The sequence below is a fragment of the Mitosporidium daphniae genome, assembly GCF_000760515.2.
Source record: "Mitosporidium daphniae strain UGP3 chromosome Unknown contig-25, whole genome shotgun sequence".
NCBI lineage: Eukaryota > Fungi > Microsporidia > Mitosporidium > Mitosporidium daphniae.
This window is the reverse complement of record NW_013546556.1, coordinates 23,427-46,258: the sequence shown is the minus strand read 5'-3', so window position 1 is coordinate 46,258 and position 22,832 is coordinate 23,427. Positions and strand designations below refer to the sequence as shown.

The window sequence follows — 22,832 nt, the reverse complement described above, 5'->3', positions numbered from 1 at the left end:
TTTATTAATGGCCAACAAAATAGCCTACGAATCATTGATTCCGGCTCTTTCTGCTATCACATCTTCGTATGAAAAAAACATAGGAACCTCTAACCAGGAAAACACAACCCTTGTTCTTGTGGCTAACCTTATGGAAAAACTGAGCCAACTGGCTTTTCAGACAGCCAACCTATCTGTGCAGGAAAAACGGGCCTCGCTTACCAAGGAGGAGCTCCTGGAGCAGCTAAAATCTAAAGAAGCTCAGCTTTCAAATCAAAAGTAAGCATTAACAGCATTAAGGCTAGGGATTTATTAAATAAGTATCTCAACGAGTTGCCCGTTTTTAAGGATGCGCCGGTGAATCCCTAGGCTCTATTATAAATATCTGTTAATGTCTTCCAATAAATCATCCATGCAAATGTATTCCGGCATTTTATATTGGTCGCCGCAAATTCCATTTAACGGAGTTTCGTGGTCATTGGTATCATCTTCATCATCTGAATATTCGGTCAAAATCTAACGATCAAATTTGTTCGAGACGCGGTACCTTGTTGAACTCGTCCTCGTTTACAGAAGACGACGGGAATGGCTCTAAATCCTCAAGATTGGAGGCTAGAGGGTCATCATCGTGCTCCTTTGTTGCTCTTAAAAGCTGGGAAAGAACAACCTCACAATTTGCGGTCTGTGCAGGTCTATGATCGTTTTTGTCGACGCTATCAAAACAATCGAGTTCTCGAAGAATCTCAATGACGTCTTGATTCGATTTTTGCTCAACATCCTCTTCTTTTAGCTAGAAATTAAAAACCGGCTCTCTTTACCTTAAGCAGGTAATTCGGATTGTCAAAAAATCCTGCATCTGGTACAATCGGCATCATATGCTGCAGATAATCATACTCATCAGCATCATTGAATTCTATGCCATATCTTCTGGCTTCTTTGAGACAACATGAAGGGTCTGTTTGGCCATCCTCGGGCTCGGATGGATAGTCAATCAAATTTACCCTGGCAAGCTCATCGGTTATCGAATCCGATGTTGAGACTTTGCGATGCTAATGTGTTAAAAATGGCCAACCCACTTGTGTAATGTCTTTGAAGGCTATTTTTTGTTGAGAATTTGAGGGATGGACGATTTTAAACACCCGGCATTTTTTCTTATCGATGAATTTCTTGCCCATTTTTATTAAAAAATTTAATTTAAATGCTAAATGGCCTTCGGCTCCTTTCGCAATTAGATTCCCAACTGCGCTCCATTAACTCGGTCAAGCAACGTGTGGCGCTCGTGCTTTGGCCAAATACATTCATCAACGTTTTGGTAGCCTCGCCCTCATATGACTCTACTATTTTTGCCACGTCCTGCCTGCTCAGGCTGATTGATTTCTTCAAGGATGGCAACAATCAATTGCGATCGCATATTGTTGACTGTATTTCCTCAATAATGACTTTGATGGAAAAGAAAAAGTATCCCGTTCAAGTTTTTGCAGATATCACCGATGATGTGTTGAAAAAGATTCTTCCTATTTATTCTTCTAATGATCCAATAACCAAATGTCTCTGTCTTAATTTAATCAAAGAGCTGGCAACGTTGTTGGCAAATAATCCCCTGGTACAATATTTGTAAGTATAAGGCTAGTTACAAGTAGAATTTTGAATGGCCTTATTTGGGAAAAGGCAAAAATGATGTGCGAGTGGGATTCGCTATTTGACTTGGCCTTTCATGTTTCTTGGTATTCCATACCAGATTTCCATGGTAGAATATTCGAGGCTTGTCTTTTTATTTTGGAGCGCGTTGATGAATATAATGTATCTGTCAGAATATCCGCATTTGACCTCTGTACCAATTCGAGCCTTGCTTTGAGTGACGAGCTAAAATGCGTACAGCAAGAAATCCCAAATTTATTTAAAATAAAATAGAAGCTATCATTCCTTTAGTTGCGAGCTATCCATTTGCCGCGTCCTTGGCCATTTATCTTGGCAAGGCGCTAATGGTTTATTTTGCTAGCCAGTCAAACATTGCCTTGAGGCAGGATCAACAAGCAATTTGCTTCCAACTTTAGTGCCGGGAGGGCAGAGTATTTTTTCCCCGGAGGCAAGCGTCGCAATCAAGCTAAAGTTAAGCGGTACGCGCATTTTACCCTTGCGATACTTCCTCAAGACCCGAAACTGTACATACAAGACTTTTCAACGTCACGAAAACCGGGGTGCCAGTTTCCTCGTTGATTTTGACACGAATGGGAAATCCGCCTAAAGGTCCAGTTTCAACGTTTCTTACCCTCCAAGAAGGGAATGGCCTTTTTATCAACCAAAGAGTCGCTGATTTCGATGCTTTCAAAAGTCTCCGGATGCGAGCATATCAACCTTTCTCCCTCTGAATACATGTATAAATATGTATGGTCCTGGAGGTCCATTTCTATCGTTAAAATGAGATTGGGATACTGTCAAACATTGAGTTAGGAGAGGGCTTTAGGTTTGATATATTCCCGGTGGCTGGACATTTGAGTGTCAACGAAAAGGATCGAGCTCCTCTACCGGAGCAAGATGAGGAGACTTGGCTGACAACCGAAACTCTATCTTCATGAAGAATCCAATCGTTTTTTCTTAAATCTGAAATTGATATTCTCAGATATCGCTAATGTCAATAATTCGCGATACCTTTATGGGCCCATTAAAAATGGAATTCCGTCTAAATACAACCGAAGGGAGCATCATATCAAACGTGCACAAGAATTCAATGCAAAGAGACAAAGAACGTTTAATTTAAATTTAATTAACAAGGCCCTTTAATGCCTAACGGCGACATTTCAAAATTATTCTGTCGTGTGCTGTGATTGGACGTTCTAGATAGGTGTCTTTTCTTACTGGTCGTAATTAACTTTGTTAAAACGTACCTTGCTAAAACGTACCTGGTTAAAAGCATACCTAGTTAAAAGCGTATCTGGTTAAAAGCGTATCACTTACCAGGCGGGCTATGAAAGCGCCAAGTTTAATCGCTTACGCGGTTAACATTTACGGATTAAGGTTAGACCCCATCTGTATGTGTGGGTATGCATGTATATGCTTTGAAAAAGATGATGCCGTTATAATACAATTTTAAATTCGCCTATTCAGATTATGCTAGCCCAATTTGGACCACATTCAATCGATCCTTCCCATGTTTTTTTAAAAGCCATTTTGTACTTGGGCTAGTAAATATTAAACCAATAGTCCCTGGTCGTAAGTGCAATACCATATATTAATTAAGATGTCCTTGTCATCAGTCGACGGATTGTAAAGCGAGTAGCTGATTTGACAAACGAAGAGGCGGCGGATCTTTTTTGCTCATCAAGACTGATAGGCAAAGTGCTTGAGCAGAAATACAATGCCTTGTCTTTGACGTTTTCCGTACAAGATGGCGAATTTGCTGGCCAAACTGTGCCACATGTTCATATGCATATAATCCCGAGATATCCAAACGACTTTCAACCCAACGACTTAATTTACAACATCATTGAGGGAAAAGCCAAACCCAATGTCTACACGAGCAGCCTTGGCAAGCTGGACACCAGCCTTTCCCCAAATCGGGAGCTTACATTCGTTTCCTCTCAAAAGGAACTTTGTGATGTTGAAAATAACCGCGCCATTCCAAGGTCAGCTGAGGAAATGGCTTCAGAAGCTTCTTGGTTGGCGACGTTTTTTGCCAATAAATGATCGCTTTTGACTATTCGGCTACTCGTTTTCACTCGTTTATTTAATGGTTAGCTTTTTTCTTTCTCAAGCATTAGCATGGATCGATACATTGCTAGAATGATGCCAGGCGCACATGCCAACAGAGGACCAAAAACAATACCCTTAGCTCCGAATGCTATGACACCGAGTGCAATCGATGTTCCCGTTATTTTTTCAGACGGTAATACCTGGGCGGAAGGGCCAGAAGCAATCAAAACATCTTGATATATTAGAGGATGTATGCAATCCGAGTAGAAATAGTGAACGCCTATTAGCATCACGGTTCTAATAATGGATCTTTCAGCCACTCCCAAGAAGAAAATACCAAATGGAACGACAATCATAGAGAAGGACGAAGCAATTGGAAGGATCGAAATAATCCCCGACATGAGTCCTGCAAGCAACGAAAATGGAACCCCAAGAACCTCAAAGGATAACCACGTAAACATCGAATGCCATACGAAAGTTTTCACCATCTTTGCAAAAATGGCATTCAAGGAGGCCTCAATGGATTTTTGGAAGATTCCATTTGAATCGATGCTTGCCTCCAAGACTTCACTAAAGTCTTCAAGCACCGAAGACTTTCTGGCAACAAAAGTATGTGCAACAGAAGCAATAACGGCACAATGGGAAATAAAACCTGCACCGCTCAGCAAAACCGAAAAAACCCTGCTCCCTGCAGATGAAAAAGAGGAAAACACGTTGGCCAACGTGGCCTTTATTTTTTCCGCGTTGGGATTTGCACAAAAGTTATCCCAAGCCAGTTGGAAAACAGACTTCCATTCATGGAATATTTCCCCATAAGAAAAAGACGAGTTTAAGCCCAAAAATGATGTCTCCACAAATGCAGATGTGACCAATAAGTTGTAGTTCTTTAAAGTTACAACGGCTTGTTGGCAAAAAAGGGTAAATGGGTCGACGCTGTCCTCATTCATTTCATTTGCCAACTTGAGAATTTTAGATGCAGAGAAATTGGCTGTAGGAAATCGTTCGTTAACTTGAGCATCGAACCAAGAAGCAGCAGTTTCGGAATATTCGGTGGTAAAATTTTTTACCCCAGGAAACTGTTCTCCAGACATCAAAGATGACACTCCATGCGTGACGATGTAGCGGACATGAAAAACGGTTTGGACTACCGTGAGAATAATTAACGTGTAAAAAAGAAAGGTGCTTCCAAAAATCAAAAAAGAAGCCAGGCGAGAATGCAGGCGCTGTTCAGCGTCTTCTTTATCGCTTGCCGTTAATTGTGGAGCCAATTTAGGGCTTTTCAGCCCAAAAATTTTTGTCTTAAAAGCCCTCCAAAAGGTACCAAACGCTTGCCTAAAAGCCTTCAAGGAAAAAAAAAGGATAAGAATCACAAAAATGGGAATCCACAAAAGAACCGGAATGTGCAAAATGAGCTTGATAATGATGCACCATGCTGAGCCGGAAAATAAAACTCCGAAATAAAAGGATGACGGCAACGTCGAAAGATGGCTATATAGCGCGCTGACTCTAACTTTGGCACTGTGACCGGAGACCTTTCCGGCGGCCGAGGCTAAGGCAACTCTTTTATCTATTGAGCCCTGTATAGAAGTTGGGACGTATTTGTGATACGTTTGAAGAAGAGGCTCGCACATAAGTTTAAAGCCCTCTTTGAAAATTGACCAAACCAAAGCTCTGAGCGTTCCGGAGGATATTGCATTTGGGTCAGTTGAGTTAAGCAGCACATTAAGGAGATTCCTTTTCAAATAGTGCAATGGAATTGAGAGTATAACCCCCCATATGATGCTGCTTATATAAGGGGCGATCGATACAAAATTAAAGTATAAAATCAGTGTGGAGAATACAATAAATAGCAGTACAGTAGAGCTTAGAAGAGCATTTCTAACTATAAGACGAACCTCCTTCTTTGAATACAAATTGGGAGGCTTTTTTTGAGCATCAGGATCCTGCATCTGGCAAGAAGCCGGCGGCGAGGCCGACGTTAAGTATGCTCAGTTCGTCAAAATTCGATTGGGCCAAAATTAAAACATTTGGAAACCCACTTTTTAGTGAAAAATTCATCCAATAAAAAACTTTATAACGATGCACAAGTTATCGCTTCATGGGGGATGGATGTTGAATTTACAAATTCACATCTGTTCTCAATAAAGAGCACTAGCTTTGCGAAAAATTCCAGACGGTCCAACTATTTTGGCTGGAATTTCGATTCATCATTTGAAGGGGGTGACCAACGACCATAGCCAGAGTCTGACAAGATGGTGACAATGACGGACCCCTTTGGTAGCTTTCGTGCTGCTTTGACAACAGCAGCTAGATTGAGTGCTGAAGATGACCCGACAAACAAACCTAACACGTTAGGGCTTCAATTGATAGATACATTCGTTATACAGCAAAAAGGTTGCCATTTCAATCACTTCGGAGTCGTTGATCTTTATATAATCGTCAACAAGACGCGGGATTTCTGCAACAATTGAGCCCAGCCTGTTAATCTCCACATCCTGCACAGCGGAGCCTACTTGATGTTTACTTCGGGCTCCTTCCTGCCCCTCTGAAGGGAAAGAGACGCCAGTGTTGACGCACGAATGTACCCCAGAATGTTGGGGACCGGCCAAAAAGACCTTTATATCTGGCCTTTGCTCCTTTAAGTACTTGGAAACACCGACCACGGTTCCGGAACCCCCGGCAGAAAACACAATTGCCGATATATTACCGGCCGCCTGGGACCAGATCTCGGGTGCTGTTGATTCATAGTTAGCAGTGACGTTGTTGTTTAAATTTTCAAACTGGTCAAAGAAAATTCGGGTTGTCTGCGACGGAAGTTTCGCATAGCTTTCTGCTTGCTTTGAATAGTGCTCGGGATCGATAAAAGAAGCAGGAGGCGTTACCACGACTCTGGCTCCAAAAAGCCGCATCCACTTTTGCTTTTCTGGGGATTGATCTGACGGCATGAAAATGGTGCATTTCGAGTTAAATTTCCGAGAAATGCACGCCAAAGAGATGCCTGTGGACCCTGTCGATCCCTCAACTATTTCTACGCTTGTATTTCTATTCATGGCTTCAGGAGAAGATCCAGGCGGAGAAAGGATCCTATCCTTAACAAGATTATTGAAAAAGTGCATCACAATTCTGTCCTTTGGCGATCCACTCGGGTTCATGTACTCCAACTTTGCCAAAATGCGGCAGCCCGTAATGTTTGAGAGCGAAATCAATTCAATCATCGGCGTGTTTCCAATCAAGCCCAAAATTCCATCCCGCTTAATCGGGGAAGGCCTGAATTGCCAATACAGCCGAAGAATAAGCGCCGAATATATTGAATTTCCAAGCCGCCGTAACCAGAGCCAAAAGGCTCCAAACGGAACACTGGGGAAACGGTTCATGAGGTGACAAAAAATAAAATTTATTACACGAAAGGGCTAATTTTGGAAGTTCCACAGCGAATCCCCCAAATAATGAAGGGTTATAAATGCCCTCCCTTTGCTATTTTCTGCAATTTGCTTGCTAGACATTGCGGCCCTGGCAATGCAAAAAGAGGATTCCTTTCCGACAAGGTAAAGCGAAACATAATCGCCCTCCTCCAACGGAGACAGGGAGTCCTTATTTACGATTCCAGGGATCATAAGATCAGCCCCTGACAAAAGATGAGGCATCGTTCCCCTATCAACACAAATACGAGGCAAGATTTTTGGACCTAACATATGGATTAAGCTTGGAATGGATGCATACATAAATGCACAAATTTTAGCGTTGGAAAATAGTTGACCTCGTCGAACTGCGAAAAAAACAAAATCTGACCATTTGATTGGAGAAAATTAATCTTCTCTTGGCTAAAAATAAGATGCCTAGTCAGTAGTACCATTTAAGGAGCGTAAAGGGGGTCTTTTTGGCGGAAAATGTATCCTCAAGCATGGCTTTGACATCGGGGTCAGATCCATACCTCTCAATTAGGCTGTTCTTTATTGCCTTTTGAGCGGATGAGCGGATGTTTGTTTGCCCGTGAATTTCGTCTTGACCTGAAAATCTATCATTGTTAGCGAAAACCGGAACCTCTTAAACATGAATTGAAAGAAGAAAACGAATGGTAAAATTTAATTGCACAAACAGTTCTTGCTGGTAACATTTCAAATGAAAATATTTGAAACCTCAAATTCAAAATATCAGAAAAATTTTGCTGCCAATTAAATATCCGCACATAAAGCAGAGGGTGATAAAATTTATTGCCTGAATGGGGGGGGGCGATGGGGGCTGTGAAATTATTATACAAAAAGGGAAGACTCGGAAATGGACACCATTAAGAGGGAGATTCCCAGATTTTTACCGTCAAATCCTTCTCTAAAGCACCGCTTGCGATCAAGTTTCGCTCTGGATGGCAAGAAACGGCAAGTGAAACATCTAGGTAAAATTTTACAACAGCAAATACCTTGATGCGCTTTAATTTTTTGAACAACACCTACATGACCCTGTAGATCCCACAGATAAATGAAGCCGTCCTCACTGCCAGAGACAATCCATTTGCCAGATGTCACGGAAAAAGCAGCAAAGCAGCAATAGGTGTCATTCTTATGACCCCGATATGTCTTAAGGCATGTGCCAGAAGATGGGTTCCATAGCCTCAGTGTTGAATCAAGGGTACTTGCTAGAAGATATTTTCCGTTTGGGGAGAATTTAATGTGAGATACAATGGGCTTATTGGAAATCTCAGAGTCAGGTTCAGCATCTGCCAAAACCGTCTGTTCTGAGGGCGGATTTAGAGGAGGAGGAGATGGAAGCGTAAGAACCAGCTCGCCTGTCTTAAAAAGCCATAAGTGAATAGCCCCGTCAAATCCAGACGTAGCTAAAAGAGATCCATCTCGATGGAAATGCACGCAAGACACCGGGCTTGTATGTCCTAGCAAAGTTCGGACACCTTTACCAGACTTTGTGTTCCATATCACAACAGAATGGTCGTACGAACCAGATGCGATGAAATCTGAGGACACATCGACTGACATAGAGCAGCAGAATACATAATGCATGTGCTGGGCAAGGGTTTTTTGCTTCTTCCCCTTTTCAACATTCCATAGAATCAACGTGGTATCGTCCGATGCCGAACAAATCAGCTTTGAATCGTTAGACCAAGCAATGTCCGAAATACCGCCAGAATGGCCCTCAAGGGTCTTCTCCAATCGACCATCAGAGACCCTCCATATTTTGACCGTTTTGTCCAAGGACGCGGTGCCTAGGTAATTTCCGTCCGGAGAAAACTTTACAGAAGAAATGGACTGGGAGTGTCCAGAAAGTGAATACTTCAGAGAATAGGCAGGAAAAATCAGATTGGCTTGTCCAGAGCTCATAATAAAAATTAAAAATTAATTGACATTCAATTTTGATGAGATTGATTGGAGCAAAACTACATAGGCAGTATGTGATTGGCGATAGGATTCTCGGTTCAGGTACTTGCACAAATACGGATCCAATTTTAGGGGCTCAGGGAACTGTTTTCGAGGGATTTGATTTGGAAAAGTGCGATCGTGTAGCAATCAAAATCATAACACACAAATATTCCGTTGACACGTCAAACTCAACACAATCTAAATGTTCTGATTGCTATCCATTTATACAGTTGAGCGCTCCAGTTCTGCCAAGAAAATCATACAATAATGATTACCTTCTCAAGTTACAGTCTATTTTCCATGAAACAAAAGTGATATCCATCCTTAAGACGTCTGAACATGTCATCAAGATCAGAGATGTTATTGTTGAATCGTTTCGACAAAACTACACTTGCGGCAGCTCAGAATTTTTCAAAGATTCTTCGCCCCAAATTGAGGAGTACATATTTATTGTGATGGACGTTTGCATAGACAGCATTGACAGCATCTTTTTCAAGCTAACCCAATTTTTATCCACCGATCCTACGGTATTACAATGGCTCGATTTTTTACCAACAGAAACCTAATTCTGTGTATTGTGAAGACCTCGATATAGGGCTTCCCCTGTCCATTTGCAAAAGGTTTGGCTATTTTGGATTTATTACAGATGGTTTAAGCAGCTTCTTCAAGGACTTTCTGATATGCACAACAAGGGGATAATCCACCATGGTATTTGAATGCACTTATTGTAGACATAAAACCATCAAACCTTCTTTTGGGGCTAAATGGAGAATTAATTATCGCAGACTTTGGCGTGTCCCATGTAGTGGTCATGTTTAATTATAGGTCTTGTCCATTTTTGACAAGCTCGGCTTCTGGGTCGATCCTTCTCCAACAGGATCTCCTGCGTTTCAAGCACCTGAAGCCATTTCTTTTTTGCTTAGCTCGCCACTAAAAGAAACCCTTCCAAAATCGTCCAGGGAAAAGGCGGACATTTGGGCGGCTGGTGTAACGCTGTATGTTCAATCGCTTACTTTAGATACTATTTATTGTCGGGAAGATTCCCCTACAACGGAGATCATGTTTTTTCCCTATACCACTCCATAGCAAATTCTTTGAGCTGGGAGGTTTTGCCCCAATTTAGCCCGCTTACGGTTGATTTTCTCTCCATTCTTCTGGCGAAAAATCCCAAAGATCGCCAGTCTGCTTTTCTATTACTTCGTCATCCGTGGTTTTTCACGTCCGAGATTCAATTCGGTTTGGACACCTTCAATAATTATCTCTAGAAAATGTCAACGAGCTTTTGAGGGCTGAGAGGTTTCTACTTGGGCTGTCGCACAAGGAAAAAGACTTTTTCCATGATTTATTGACGAAATCAATTGAATTTGTAGGCCGCATGTGAGCATGCCGGGAATCTCCTGTCACATCATTTGCTTTATTTGCTTGGCTCCTTTTCCTCATAATCTACCGTTTGATCGTCTTCGGGATAGTTGGCATCTTCTGGTGTGGAGTGATCATTGTTGTTGGATCTGATCCAAATCAGCCTGCAAAAGATATATATGCCAAGTACCAAGGCTAGTGGTATCAATGCGAATGAGATGAGAGTAAAGCTGGTTGATCCTGGAACAGCATCACAATAATTTCCTTCAAGATTACACCAGTCATACCCCATAGACTCGGATGGATCTATTATGAGGTCTTGGGGTTCTCCCTCCTCGGTACAATAAAACCCTTGTCCACCTTCCGCCATCGGCACTAGGGGGCGATATTTTGACCCAAGAGAATCTAACCGCGCGTGCGAGGCCAGAAGTTTCCCTCCTTTTTCACAACCCTTCGCCTCTTTCCACCATTTATAATTTTGCTGACAATCAAAATTGTTCCAGCAGGGCATTCGGCAAGTTTTGTCCTTGGTGCTGCAGATAAAGGGCCGCTTGCATTTTCCGCCACTATCACGGCAGCTTTCAAAAAGAATGGGCAATGGAGCACACTCTCCGTCTCTGCAATAGGAGTCTCTATGGCAGTGGGCATCTGTCCTACAGCTTCGACCGTCAACAAGATCCCACTCGATCGTTTTCTCGTGTTTTGAGCATAAATTGGATTTGCTTGGATAGCATCTAGATAGAACAGGGTGACATCTTGTATTCTCTGGACATTGGCTATCAATTTCACATGGGGAATACATCCCAATTTGAATACATTTCCGTGTTTTTGGACAGCAAAAGTTCTTTACATTGCAGTCTGAATCGAAGGAGCAATATTTGCCCCCACAATCATCAAAATTGGCTGACAAGGAGGCACCGCTGCAGGGCGTCATTTACAACGAGGACAAAAGGAAAGCAGCACCACCGGTTCACTTCATCTTAACGATGGGGAAAAGTTTCAACTTTGACGTTTGATTAGTTCAATTTCAAAGCTTGTTTCAACGGATTTTAATTAAAAATTTAACACATCAATTAAAAAACAGACACCCGATCCAATAGAGCACCAGAATTAAAATAATGTTTCCATAGGAGGCAAAAAACCGCAAGCTGATCAAAGGAACATATGACCTTATAATGGCGCTGATAGACAATGAAAGACGACCTTTGAGGGTGTGGGAATCTAAGTTTAATTCTAGCCAATGGCAAAGCTCCACATGCAAAAGCTCGTTCAAGTAGTGAGAAATTGTGTCAAAAATGCAAACTAAAACGGCACATTCGCCTGGATAGATTATATTGCGCGCAGGCTCCACAGAAATGTCAATATTTGTGCACTTTTTCTCTCCGACTCGAAGCATTTGTCTTTCCCTGACGCTCAAGATGGTATGCCGAGACACGGTAGACGGATCTTCCGGATGGGTTAGCCAAACCGATGGTGCAGAAATGTACTTTGTCCGGTTGACTTCCTGGTTAAGAGAAGCTGCAAGCACATCGATTTTCATCTGCAAACGGTCTCCAATCTAAAAAATAGCCCACTGCTGTTTACCTCAAATATGGATACAAGCAGGTTCTGGATGTTTTCCAAAGAGCTTATGTCGTTAACAGGCGAATATATTGAGCAATCGATCTCTTCCTTTCGAATAAAATAGGAGGAAATTTTTGCGATCAAAGTGCCCGAATTTGAATGTGCAGGTGAAATGGACTGGCTCGACCTTAGCAGGGATAGGGAGAATTTCAATTTGGCAAGAAACCCCAAAACGAAATCCGGGACTTCTAGACGCGACATTCCGATGTCAATTTTAGCTTCGTGGAATTCTTTGAGCGAGGAAAGAAACCTAAAAAAGGAATTTCTGAAAACATCAACAAAGCCTATCTGCTTGTTATCTGTGAATAGCAATAAGGAGTAATTTTTGACGAATCCCTTCAAGATGTCAAGCGGAAACACCGTATAGAAGGACAAGTTGTCAGCGACAAATCTAGCGCTAAATCAAACATCAAAAACATTACTTTGCACCAACGGGCTCTGCTTTGGGGCCGGAAAGCCATTTTTGCCGGACACGATCGGGCTGGGTATAAGCCAGCCACAAGTCTGTTATCAGAATTAGCAGTTCACAGTCCTCGATGTCTTCAGAGGCAACATTGGAGGATAAAAAATATCTCAAAAACTTGAGCAGCGGGCTTTTCATGTTTGTATATACACAGTTTTGGATCACTTTAAGCTAGGAAAAATTGACACGCATACATCAACTTACTGGCTGGGAACGCGCGGAAATCCCAATAATAGAGATATGAAGGACTGCACTTCGCACAAGATCGAAATTGGCGCGGCTTTGAGGGACGTAAAACGAGTCAAGGAAAACGACCGTAAACAGGGAGACAAAGGATTCTGCCAGTCGCATTGCGACCAGGTTTTTGGTCTCCATGTTGGAGCAGAAAATAGACCGCAAAATGGACTTTGACGCCAAGCCTGCATTTGACACCGAAGGCGTCTCATCGATGGCATACACGGGAAACAAGTAGTACAAAAAGGTCTCAAAGAGATAAAAGAACGAACTGTGCGACTCTTTTTTCGATCGCAACAGCAGGGCTAGTAAAAAATACTCTGCAGGCGAAAGCAATACCTTTCGTCCTTGAACTATGTTAAAAATCGCAAGTTACCATCGTTCTGAGACGCTATTCTAGACGAGAAAAAGAATGGCAAGTTTAATTTGAGCTCGGCTGCGCCAAAAAAATGAAAGGGCACACTTATTCTTGGGATCAGTGAACAGCCGCCGCCAGAGAAAAGTTCATGGGACAAAAGAATCTGGAAAAGATCTCCATCTGGCTGCAAAAGCTCAACGGCGTTTGAGAAATTGGCAGAGCCTCCGCTTTTCATCCAAAAGTTTGGTTCGAAAACACCGGGGTTACCTAACGAGACACCCAAAGCATGTTTCAGCAATTTCGGTAAAATCACAACCACTTCTCGAGAGTCTCTCAGACCACCGGCCTGTATCAAAAAAGACTTTAAAAAAGAAAGAGACTGGTCATCAAGAGCTGCGTTTTCAGAATCCAAGAACTCGTTGACAAAAAGAGACGACAAAGAAAGAGAGGACGATGGCAATCTTGCAGTCCAACACGACGACATGAAAATTAATAAACTTTTGAAGTTTAATTTGCACAAATTCATGAGCGCTTCGTCTTCATCAGCCTCTTCCGTTTCGTCGTTTACGGCGTTGGATGTGCCTCACATCCACGAGGACTCCCCGTTGTCAATGCTGGAGCAGTCTGAATTTTTTTCTAACGAGGAGCTCAGGAGCATCACTGCAGCCCTTTCCAGGAATCAAGAGGATGTCTCCATGGGGGCTGTTCAGGTTCTCAATCAAATGATGGAGAAAAACCGAAAGACACGGGCAATTCTTGCCCGTCAGGATCCCCCAATAATCCTACAAAGGCTTGCCCAGCTAATGTGCAAACATCCGATTTCCCCGCAGCTCCTGTACGAAATTCTACTCTGCTTTTGGTTGCTAACTTTCCAGCCATCTACGGCAGCAATGTTCAGGTACCATTGAGCTTTGGCAAACAGAATTTTTATAGGGACTGGGGGATCATTCCACTGATCAAAGACAATTGCTCTACATCTTCGACTGAGAAGATTATCAGAATGGGTCTTGCCATCTTTAGAAATCTTCTTCGCTTCGCCAGGGAAGAAACGTCTTCCCTTTTGATTGGGTGCAAGGTCCTTGAATGGACCAGGCATCTTATTTTGCTGAAAAGATTTTCAGACGAGGAGATGCTAGCGGATATCCAATTTTTGCAGACCGAGCTTTCTTCAATTTACCAGAATCTAAGGTTCTTGTTGTGCTTTTATTTTAGCTCCTTTGATCAATATGCAACGGAAATAAAAAGTGGCATGCTGTCTTGGACACCTCCTCACCGATCCGATGCCTTTTGGAAGATGCATGTAAATCATTTTTTGGACAACGAAAAAGACCTTTTAAGGTATGCCATTTTATTTATCTTGCGTTACCTCTCAGGCGCCTGATATTGCACCTGGGAGACCCTTCAATGCTGGTCAAAGCAGTTGCCGTGCACGACGTCGGCCAATTTGTAAAGTACCATAGCGAAGGCAAAAGGTATTTCGGTTCCTTGACGCTAGGATTCTGGAGGAATGCGGTGGAAAAGTTCCTATGATGTCGCTTTTGGAGTGCCCAGACTCGAATGTCAAGTTTGAGGCCCTTACGGCCGTCCAAAAGTATATGTTTCACATGTCAAAATAATTTTAATTAACAACCAAATGTTCCATCACACTTATAATAAATGCCGCATCGATTTGTGCCCGATTTTATCGTTATCTAAGCGCTGGGGTGAGGAAGAAATCGAACATTAGTGGTCCTATTTTTCAGCTTTGGCTACCGCCGTCGATAATCCTTGTCCAAAAGCTCTTTGCAAAATTGATGCATGGATAGAGACTTTTTGGAAGAAGAAGAAGAAGATTCCAAGCGCTCTTTTTCAAGCTTATCTTCCAGTTTCGATATCTCTTCCAATCTTTTTTTGTATGCAGGCGTGACAAACTGTTCTTTATCTTCCAGAACAGATTGTTGCTTTTTTATTTCCTTTTGTGCTCGAATAAATGTCGATCTTTCTCGCTCAATCATTCGCTCTTGAGCCCGTTTGAGAATACTCTCCATATATCGAGGCTTCTAATATAAAACTAAGCCCAAAACCACTACCTTATCGTCAACAGGGCTGGAATGCAGGCTTTTTCTTTTATTTTGTGCACCATCGTAATCGAATACCAGTGGATCTTCCTTCAAAGCCTGTTGTTTCAAAGTTTCAACATTTGTTGCTCTAATGGAAGGGACTGAGGGTTTGTGTACATTTAGCGACGCAATGGGTAAAGGTTTTTCGTCTTCAAAAGCGTCCTTGAAAATCACATTATCATATTTACGGCGTTTTGGAATTTGAAGGCCCCAGGAACAAGAAGGTTTCTTTGGAGGATCCATCAAGTTAAAATACTGCAAAAATATTTTAAAATTACCGTAAAAATACTGCAAAAATATTGTAAAATAAAATGTAATGGCCACAAAATTTATTTCATTTTAGTTCTGTCCCCCGGCGGTTTGGAGTCGAGTGGATGGTGGTTTTGCGGGTTTCGCAGCAGAGATAAATGGAAGAGAAATTGTTTTATCGATCAAAAGATATTTAACGATGAATAATACTAGACCAACAGTGGAAATAGAGGCAACAACCAAAAGAAGAGAAGCAAAATTGGTGGGCGTCATAAACAGCTTGGCAAACATGCCGGCAGTAAAGCCTCCAAGCCCAGTGAAAACTCCATTGTAGATTCCCTGGCAAGTTCCCATAAGTCCCGGTGGCGCATATTGGGAAGACAGCTTGACTGCAGATGGCTGAATAAATCCAAAGTTAATTCCCTTTAGCAGCTCAACACACAAGAAAACATATAGGAACTCGACACGTGGTGGAATCACATAGTAGATCCACAGACGAACAGTCATAGCCAATTGGCCCAAAATCAGCATCCAATGTATTCCAAGTGAAGAAAGCAGATCCTTTGCTTTGAAAAATATTGCAATCTCGAAAAGAAGCCCCATGATGGCAGCGATTGAGGACTGAACAGGATTCATTTTTACATTTTCTGTAAAATACAAATTCAAGAAAAACGACAGGAAAAAACGGGCAAATCCGTTGATCAGGATAATTACAAGGAAGAAAATATAATTAAAATCGGAAAGCAGCGTCCATATTGAAGGCTTTGACTCCTTGGTGGCTGAAAGTGCTTCAATGTCTTCCTTGGTGCCAGTTGCATCACTGGCGGTGGCTGGGGAAGAACCACCAGCAGAATTCTGAGTGGACTCGATGTGCTCTGATTTAGGATCTGCTCGCGTAAATAAAAGGGTGTATCCAACGAATACTGCTGCAAAAATAGCGAGAGAGATGAACATCACATGATAGCCGTATAGTTTTATGAAATACCCAACGCCAAACGTCACGATACCATAGGCAATCGTGCAGAAGAGTCTTTGGCGAGAGTAAAGATCCTTCGAATATCCCTTTGCAGTAAGATCCTCCAAAACCAAGCGATCTATGAGGGGTGGCATAGCAGTGGCAAATAGGATATAAACGCCTACAATAATCATGGAAGTCAGTTGGGGGAGGTTCGGAATGAGCAGCAAGAAAAACACCCCAGAGGAGGTCAATGTCAATGCCACGAGCATGGTGCGATGGATGCTATACCCATCGGCAACACGGTTCCATAGGAAGGATGCAAAAAAAGTGACCAGCGAGATGACGGCAGAAAAGCCACCAAAGTTGCTCTCGTTGATTCCAAGAACATATTTGAAATACTGGCCTCGAAAGTAATAACATACATAGTAGAGGAAGCCAAAAAGAAGGTAAAAAATCTTTGTTCCAACAAGGTAGTCTCTCTTCATGTTGCTGATATCAGAATAACAAAAGATAATGGCGTTATTTATCAACAGGGTACCATTGGTGCAAAATCAAGAAAATGTGCAAAATTCAGGGGGTAGCCCAATTACACTATATGACCCTCTAAGCCAATCAACTCTCTTTTCAAAGTTGGCTGCATTTTATAATTGAATATTAGGATGTGCTGGTCGCGATGTCATTGGGCCGCCCCAAATAGGCCGCTTTTGAAACCCAAAACAGGCAACTTTGAACACTTTACATGTATCCGCCGATATTTAATAAATTAAAGAAGCCTAGAATTCATTGGAGCACACGCACAGGAATAATACGGTACACCAAATTGACTGTGAATTTACAATTTATCCGGTTAAAGATCAAGGCTTGCTCAATTGAGGGGGATATCTGGAAAATCGGCATCCTCGGCGGGCTGGATGCAGGTGAAGTTTGAAATATTACACATCTCCCTGGAAAGGCCAAGCAGAATCATTTCTAGGTTGCATGTTTCGTTCCAGGATGAAAGAGCAGGGAACTTTTCAGCGATAACAAACCCGGTGTCTTCATCGACGCAATTCATGCTAATGAGGGTGGTAAACTTTACGATCGGCATTTCGGCTGGATATTGAGGCCCGCAGTAAATTCTTATTGAATATATGCGCCCCTCAAACGGGGTCTAGTGGCGATTACAAAGACACCCGTACATTTAATGGCCCCAGGATGGTCCCTCGCCACGAGGAAAGAAGCATGTCGTCGGGATCCTCCAGGCCCAGCGAGATGGTTCCATCGCCAATGAGCCCCTTTTCGCCCCTTTCGAGCTCTTCAAGAAGAATGAAATTGCGGGGAATGGCTAAAACATCATAAAGAAAGGCGTACTTCTTTTTGTTGGACAGCTCATTGGAAAAAATTGAGTTTAATAAAGCGCGAATTAAAATTTTTCTCCACGCAAATGTCAAAAGCAATGTCGCTGTCAAAAAAGTCGAAGCATTTTTTCCGGCGAATCTCGTCCATCGTAGCGGGCAAACACATCAACTCAAGCACTTGCAGCACGGAGACCAACAACTCCTGCTCTTCTGAAAGTTCCGTGCAATCATCAGTTTCATCTTTTTTACTTAGCGAGGCAGCACCAGTATCACCGAGTCAAAATAGCCAACTACTTATGGATGAACCGTCGTACTCGATCCCTTGTACGGTATTCAAAAGCAAGTCAAAATTAAAGACCCATTCGCAGGCAAAACTGTGCATTACATCGGACTTGATTTTACTGCAAGTCAAAAGAGCCCTCTCAAGGTCCAAAAAGGTACCTGGGCACATGTGACTTGCTTTTTTGTAGATTTCGATTTTCATTCCGAACATTTTATATTTTGACTGCAATCCGCTGGCAAATGTCATTCGGCTTTCATATCCCTCCTCCAAATCCAAAAAAACCAAGAGCATTTCAATCCAGTTTTCAGATTCCCATTTTGTGACTTTGGTTTACAACTCGATTTCCGCCCATTTTACACCTGTAGCTGCCATGGAGAGAGGAAGGAACACCGAGAAGCACCTCAGGATAAAAAGCAAATCTTGCGAGCCAAGTCCTTCCAGCAGGATCCAGAGCCACAGGAAATATCGGCACTCCAGCCCGATATTGCCTGTTCCCTGCTATGTTTACCAATTTCCGCCATTCTCGATGCCGCTACTTGATGTCACGTGCATTCAAGCCAATACCATATTTGATTTGATTTCAAAGTGGACCATGATCGATTTGGCCGATGGTTAGCTGTGATTTCCTCATAATCGCCTAGGTGTGTGGGAGGACCCTGATTTGGTCGATTTCGAATTGTATTCGTTTCTTTTTCCACAGTCGCCATGGAAGCCCCAGAAAATAAGGAAAGGAAATGTTCAATTTTCTGCCGAGCTCGTGGGCTATCAATGTGACTATCTTTTGTTTTCCGAAGAGTAATTCCACATATCGCCTTTTACTTTAGCAAAAAATGTGCCTCCATCGACTCCATTGTCAAAATGACTCGCTTCCCAAGCTATTCAATTTACATCCGCAAAATATTTTATGCTGCCTGCTCCATTTCCATAAGCGCAGAGGTCGAAAGCCAAGATGCCGACCCTTATTCTGCAAAGCAAAACAGGGGGGTCAGGATCTTGGTAACCTCGTCGCTCAAATCATATTTCATGCAGACAGGCTCGCGGTTGCTGTTCCCAGATAGCCATATAGAGAGCGCATCTTTGCCGAAGCCATATGTTTCCATATTTTCATCCATACTTGTCTGTATGGTTTTGGTGGCGCTTTTTTTTTGCGATTTAACCTACCATGCACTGAAAAAAATCTCAGGGCTGTCTGCAGGAACGGCAAGTAGAACGGAGGCTGTCAAACTCGCCTTTGTTTCTGGGTTGGTTTGCTGTCTACTGTTTCTATTGGTCGTTTTATTAAATAAGCGGTCTGGGGATGAGATTTTGCAACTTGAAAATGAGCTGCTATCAATTCTTGCACAGGAGACGCAAAAAAACATCATCGCCCAGCTGAAATTCTAACGGGTGAAACGTTGGGGGATACACAGCTAGTTTCCAGCATGCAGGAACCTTTCATTGCTCTAGCAATGTTTGCTGTAACACAGACCTCAACACCCAATCTGGCGTACGCTGGATTCCATGTCCCTGCTGCGGAGAGCATGTGATGTAGTAGTGTTCCTTTTCATCTGCACATTCAAGAATTCTTCCCTTGCATTCAAGTATCAGCGGAACCAAGAGCGAGGGTCCAGGTACACACGATTGAGAAATCCTGAATGTGATTCCTGTAAATAGGCCCTGTTCTGCGACAAATGATCGCGCCCTGGATAAAGATTCTGAAAGGATGAACCCAAATGCCCCTTCGCCGATTGAATCCTTTAGCGCATAGCTTTCCACGTCCAGCTCGAAAGTCCCAAGAGCAATGGAATCCAAAAGCCATTCTTTGCTTACAATGGTAACGCCTCTCGCAACTGCAAGAAGGAACTACATTGAGTGTGTTTGCTTACCTTTGCTGTTCGGGATATTGCAGTGGCCACAAGGTGTGTACATGCAGGTAAAAGCTCCTCGCCACCGCCTTTGGAAGCGGCGATGGATCCTCCCATTGCTTCCCAGGAATAAATTTCAGAGGCCAATAGCTTGAATCCTGTTACAGAAATGCAGGGCCCATTGCAGGTTGACTTTCGTCTTCTTCCCCTTGGAGATTCGCTAATCGTATCCGCATTGCTGCCTTTCAGGGGTTTCTCTACTTTGGGGGAAAATTTCTTCTTTTTTGGCGAAAATTCGGGTGCTTTGTCCTCATCAGTAACGGCGGTCACGTTCTCTTCACAACAAGTAGTATTGCGTATTTCGGCTGTCAAGCAGTCAGCGTTGGGATCTTGCAGTGCGGCTCCACGGAATTCTGCTGGCGTATGATCCAGTGAAGCCAGGGGATCATTTAACAAATGAATTTCTTCTACATGGCTTTGGAGAGGAGTGTCCAAATTTTGCTGCCAATAAAAGTCCACACCAATGCTGGTTTGATGCTGGTTTTCTGGAGCCTCCGTGTCTGCATGTACATTTGCAGCCATATCGGCCCCTCTAGTCTCCGGGGCAGAAACCTCACTTGTGGCTGCCGCAAACTGGTCCATTAGCCACTTTCGGTTGCGAATGGGAATGTTTAAGGCAAGAGCGGTGTGTATATTTCTAGCAATTGATGACCAATAAAATGTTACTCTGACTCCAGATCCAGCTGCGTATCAGTATCCCGCTCCGCAATAAGAAGCGTCGTGCGTTCCACATCAAGTTCCGCCTCTGTGACAGCACCTGCAGCAGCAAGCAAGGCTCGGACGAGTGTCAGATCTCTCCCGCGATAGCCGGAAAGTGTTGCAACGTGTCCACAAAGAAATTTCCATCGAGGCGATTGTGGATCGCGTGGAGCATGCAATGGAGAGGCATCGGCATAGCCGCCAAGGTTATTTATTTGATCAACCAGCCAAAAGAGGGTCACCTGAGGGAAAGAGCTCAGTGTCTTTTCAACCACCGGAGTGAGGATGTAAATCTTGCGGCCCGCCGTTTTAGGCGGGAGGCAAGAAATAAACGTTGCGCCGCATTTCTCCGCCGAAGATATAAGCGAGCTTGCTAGCGAACGTGTATGTGGGTCTTCGGCGTCAAAGATATATCCATAGTTAAGCGGTAGGAAATATGCGTCTCGCAACATGAAGAGAACAGGCTAAAATGGAATCGTTTAAAAGTCAATTTGACGATAATTTAGTGGGCTTTTATTTACGCTTGTAATGCCGCTTGTGGCTGTTCGACATTGGCGAGGTAGCCAAGCCTCGCGTATAGCAAGTGGAGGCAAATTTTCCTTTCACACCGGCGGTCCATGAGCAGCCCATGTCTGGGGACAATTCCGATGGGGTTCCTCCCGTTGACGAAGGTGGCCCCCCTCTTTGAGAGTGGGTCTGCTTGTGGAAAGCCGGTTCTACCTGAACATGGGGCTGCTCGGGATATTGGTACCCAGGCGGCATGTGCACATAACAAATCTTGCTTCCTGCAACGTAATCCTTCAAGATAATACGTGCAGCACGAGAGACATCGGAGCTAGACCCACGGGCAGTGGCATATGCGGTGAGAAGCTCCCGTCCAGTGGGCGGCCGCCTTTCATCTTCACCCTCGTAGGGAAAGGGAAGCATTAGGGTATATGCATCCTCAAGCACATTACGAGGGATGCGGGAGGCAACTAGGTCGCACGGGGCGATGTAGTCTCGCAGCTGATCGATGGGAAGAATGCCATTCACCACAAGCTCTGCCTTGGTGACGGCAAAGTTTGGAAAGACCAAGCCAGGGCAGTCCACCAGGCATATTTGCGGAAGTTTCCTCTCAGATGATGCAATGGGGGATCTCTCACAACATGAAGACGCTGTCGAACTTGCTGCCTCGTCTATTGCTGAGGTATGCTGTTGCTCGCTCACATCAACGTTCTCTTCAAGAAAAATGGTCTGTAAATGTTTGGTCTTTCCAGGTGTTGCTCCGACGCGGACACGCTTAGAAGCCAGCAACGAATTGATGGCAGAAGACTTGCCGACATTTGGGTATCCAACCAAGCCAACATTAAAGGAAGGGCCCCCTAAATTCTCGCTGTTATCAGCGTCATCTCTGAATGTTTCAAAAAGTGAGATGAGCCCCTGAGGCGAACATATTCGAGTCGTGTTCAGCGTTTCGCCCAAAGAAGACCACTCTGAAGCACACTGTGTTGATGAGTAAAAAATGCAGTCGATCGACTCTGCAGAAAAGTATCGCAACCATTCTGCCCGTTGCTCCTCGGTCAACAAATCCGCCTTGTTTAGCAGCAATATCATGGGCGTATTTCGACCTTGTCTTTCATCCAGATATTGTGCAAGATCCTCGCACAGAAACAAAAGTGGATTCCGGGCGTCCACAATCTGGATGAGCAGATGCGATCGCTCAATCACTCGCCAAAGCTCACGCCACATGTCCAGATTAAGTTCATATGGCGTGAGCACTAAAGGGGCATTTCGCTCCTGGAAAAGCGCGAGATTTCTCCTCCAGCTGACAAACGATATATTTTCGAGACGTTGCAATTCATCCGCATCCATGTTGTATTCCCACAAAGGCCTTCGTGGGATCCGTAAAGCTTCGCTCAGCTTGCTACCGGTAACAAGCTCCAATCCTGAAAGCGAGTCCATGTTCTGGCCGCGAGGTTCGACCCCATAGCTACGAGAGGCATTCCTACTGGTGGACCCGGAAATGGTATAGTTTCGTTCTATCCGAAATATGCACAATAAAAATACCAGACGCGAACGACACCTCTGACATTTGCGCGCACATCAAAAAGTCATCCAGCGAAGAAATTTCGGTTACCGAGCCCCGCACGGAAGGAAGGAGAGAAGAGTCATCAGCAAACTAGTGATAAGAAAATCAAGACATACGATAAAGTCGTTGGTTCCCGCACCAACTCTGATTCCTCGTGGCCTAT

The 22,832-nt window shown here is 43.5% G+C and overlaps 12 protein-coding genes across 12 annotated transcripts; 3 read left to right on the top strand and 9 right to left on the bottom strand.

Annotated features, from left to right (window-relative positions):
* Positions 1-502: 502 nt before the first annotated feature.
* Positions 503-2,384, bottom strand: DI09_25p270 (uncharacterized protein; the record flags this gene model as incomplete). The annotated part of the gene is made up of 4 exons (XM_013382840.1): positions 503-757; positions 798-1,018; positions 1,989-2,153; positions 2,249-2,384. The coding sequence occupies 4 exons, from the start codon at positions 2,382-2,384 to the stop codon at positions 503-505; spliced, it is 777 nt and encodes a 258-aa protein (XP_013238294.1).
* Positions 2,385-2,944: 560 nt separating this feature from the next.
* On the top strand, positions 2,945-3,663 carry DI09_25p260 (uncharacterized protein; the record flags this gene model as incomplete). The annotated part of the gene is made up of 2 exons (XM_013382839.1): positions 2,945-3,008; positions 3,218-3,663. 2 exons carry the CDS (start codon positions 2,945-2,947, stop codon positions 3,661-3,663), a joined length of 510 nt encoding a protein of 169 aa, XP_013238293.1.
* A 47-nt stretch (positions 3,664-3,710) lies between these two features.
* On the bottom strand, positions 3,711-5,618 carry DI09_25p250 (uncharacterized protein; the record flags this gene model as incomplete). Its single annotated transcript, XM_013382838.1, has 1 exon — positions 3,711-5,618. The coding sequence occupies one exon, from the start codon at positions 5,616-5,618 to the stop codon at positions 3,711-3,713; it is 1,908 nt and encodes a 635-aa protein (XP_013238292.1).
* A 233-nt stretch (positions 5,619-5,851) lies between these two features.
* DI09_25p240 (uncharacterized protein) lies at positions 5,852-7,043 on the bottom strand (the record flags this gene model as incomplete). Its single annotated transcript, XM_013382837.1, has 2 exons — positions 5,852-6,026; positions 6,055-7,043. The coding sequence occupies 2 exons, from the start codon at positions 7,041-7,043 to the stop codon at positions 5,852-5,854; spliced, it is 1,164 nt and encodes a 387-aa protein (XP_013238291.1).
* Positions 7,044-7,079: 36 nt separating this feature from the next.
* On the bottom strand, positions 7,080-8,996 carry DI09_25p230 (uncharacterized protein; the record flags this gene model as incomplete). Its single annotated transcript, XM_013382836.1, has 3 exons — positions 7,080-7,320; positions 7,520-7,676; positions 8,084-8,996. 3 exons carry the CDS (start codon positions 8,994-8,996, stop codon positions 7,080-7,082), a joined length of 1,311 nt encoding a protein of 436 aa, XP_013238290.1.
* Positions 8,997-9,031: 35 nt separating this feature from the next.
* DI09_25p220 (Ser/Thr kinase Stk11) lies at positions 9,032-10,300 on the top strand (the record flags this gene model as incomplete). The annotated part of the gene is made up of 3 exons (XM_013382835.1): positions 9,032-9,562; positions 9,861-10,030; positions 10,075-10,300. The coding sequence occupies 3 exons, from the start codon at positions 9,032-9,034 to the stop codon at positions 10,298-10,300; spliced, it is 927 nt and encodes a 308-aa protein (XP_013238289.1).
* Positions 10,301-10,449: 149 nt separating this feature from the next.
* Positions 10,450-13,556, bottom strand: DI09_25p210 (uncharacterized protein; the record flags this gene model as incomplete). Its single annotated transcript, XM_013382834.1, has 7 exons — positions 10,450-10,769; positions 10,805-11,170; positions 11,481-11,934; positions 11,979-12,267; positions 12,440-12,597; positions 12,685-13,067; positions 13,178-13,556. 7 exons carry the CDS (start codon positions 13,554-13,556, stop codon positions 10,450-10,452), a joined length of 2,349 nt encoding a protein of 782 aa, XP_013238288.1.
* A 40-nt stretch (positions 13,557-13,596) lies between these two features.
* DI09_25p200 (ATPase V1 complex subunit H) lies at positions 13,597-14,688 on the top strand (the record flags this gene model as incomplete). Its single annotated transcript, XM_013382833.1, has 4 exons — positions 13,597-13,970; positions 14,006-14,410; positions 14,446-14,544; positions 14,568-14,688. The coding sequence occupies 4 exons, from the start codon at positions 13,597-13,599 to the stop codon at positions 14,686-14,688; spliced, it is 999 nt and encodes a 332-aa protein (XP_013238287.1).
* A 132-nt stretch (positions 14,689-14,820) lies between these two features.
* On the bottom strand, positions 14,821-15,414 carry DI09_25p190 (uncharacterized protein; the record flags this gene model as incomplete). Its single annotated transcript, XM_013382832.1, has 2 exons — positions 14,821-15,111; positions 15,208-15,414. 2 exons carry the CDS (start codon positions 15,412-15,414, stop codon positions 14,821-14,823), a joined length of 498 nt encoding a protein of 165 aa, XP_013238286.1.
* A 96-nt stretch (positions 15,415-15,510) lies between these two features.
* Positions 15,511-16,647, bottom strand: DI09_25p180 (uncharacterized protein; the record flags this gene model as incomplete). Its single annotated transcript, XM_013382831.1, has 1 exon — positions 15,511-16,647. The coding sequence occupies one exon, from the start codon at positions 16,645-16,647 to the stop codon at positions 15,511-15,513; it is 1,137 nt and encodes a 378-aa protein (XP_013238285.1).
* Positions 16,648-19,432: 2,785 nt separating this feature from the next.
* On the bottom strand, positions 19,433-21,053 carry DI09_25p170 (mediator of DNA damage checkpoint protein 1; the record flags this gene model as incomplete). Its single annotated transcript, XM_013382830.1, has 3 exons — positions 19,433-19,840; positions 19,894-20,539; positions 20,575-21,053. The coding sequence occupies 3 exons, from the start codon at positions 21,051-21,053 to the stop codon at positions 19,433-19,435; spliced, it is 1,533 nt and encodes a 510-aa protein (XP_013238284.1).
* A 61-nt stretch (positions 21,054-21,114) lies between these two features.
* Positions 21,115-22,542, bottom strand: DI09_25p160 (uncharacterized protein; the record flags this gene model as incomplete). Its single annotated transcript, XM_013382829.1, has 1 exon — positions 21,115-22,542. The coding sequence occupies one exon, from the start codon at positions 22,540-22,542 to the stop codon at positions 21,115-21,117; it is 1,428 nt and encodes a 475-aa protein (XP_013238283.1).
* Between the last annotated feature and the right edge of the window lie 290 nt (positions 22,543-22,832).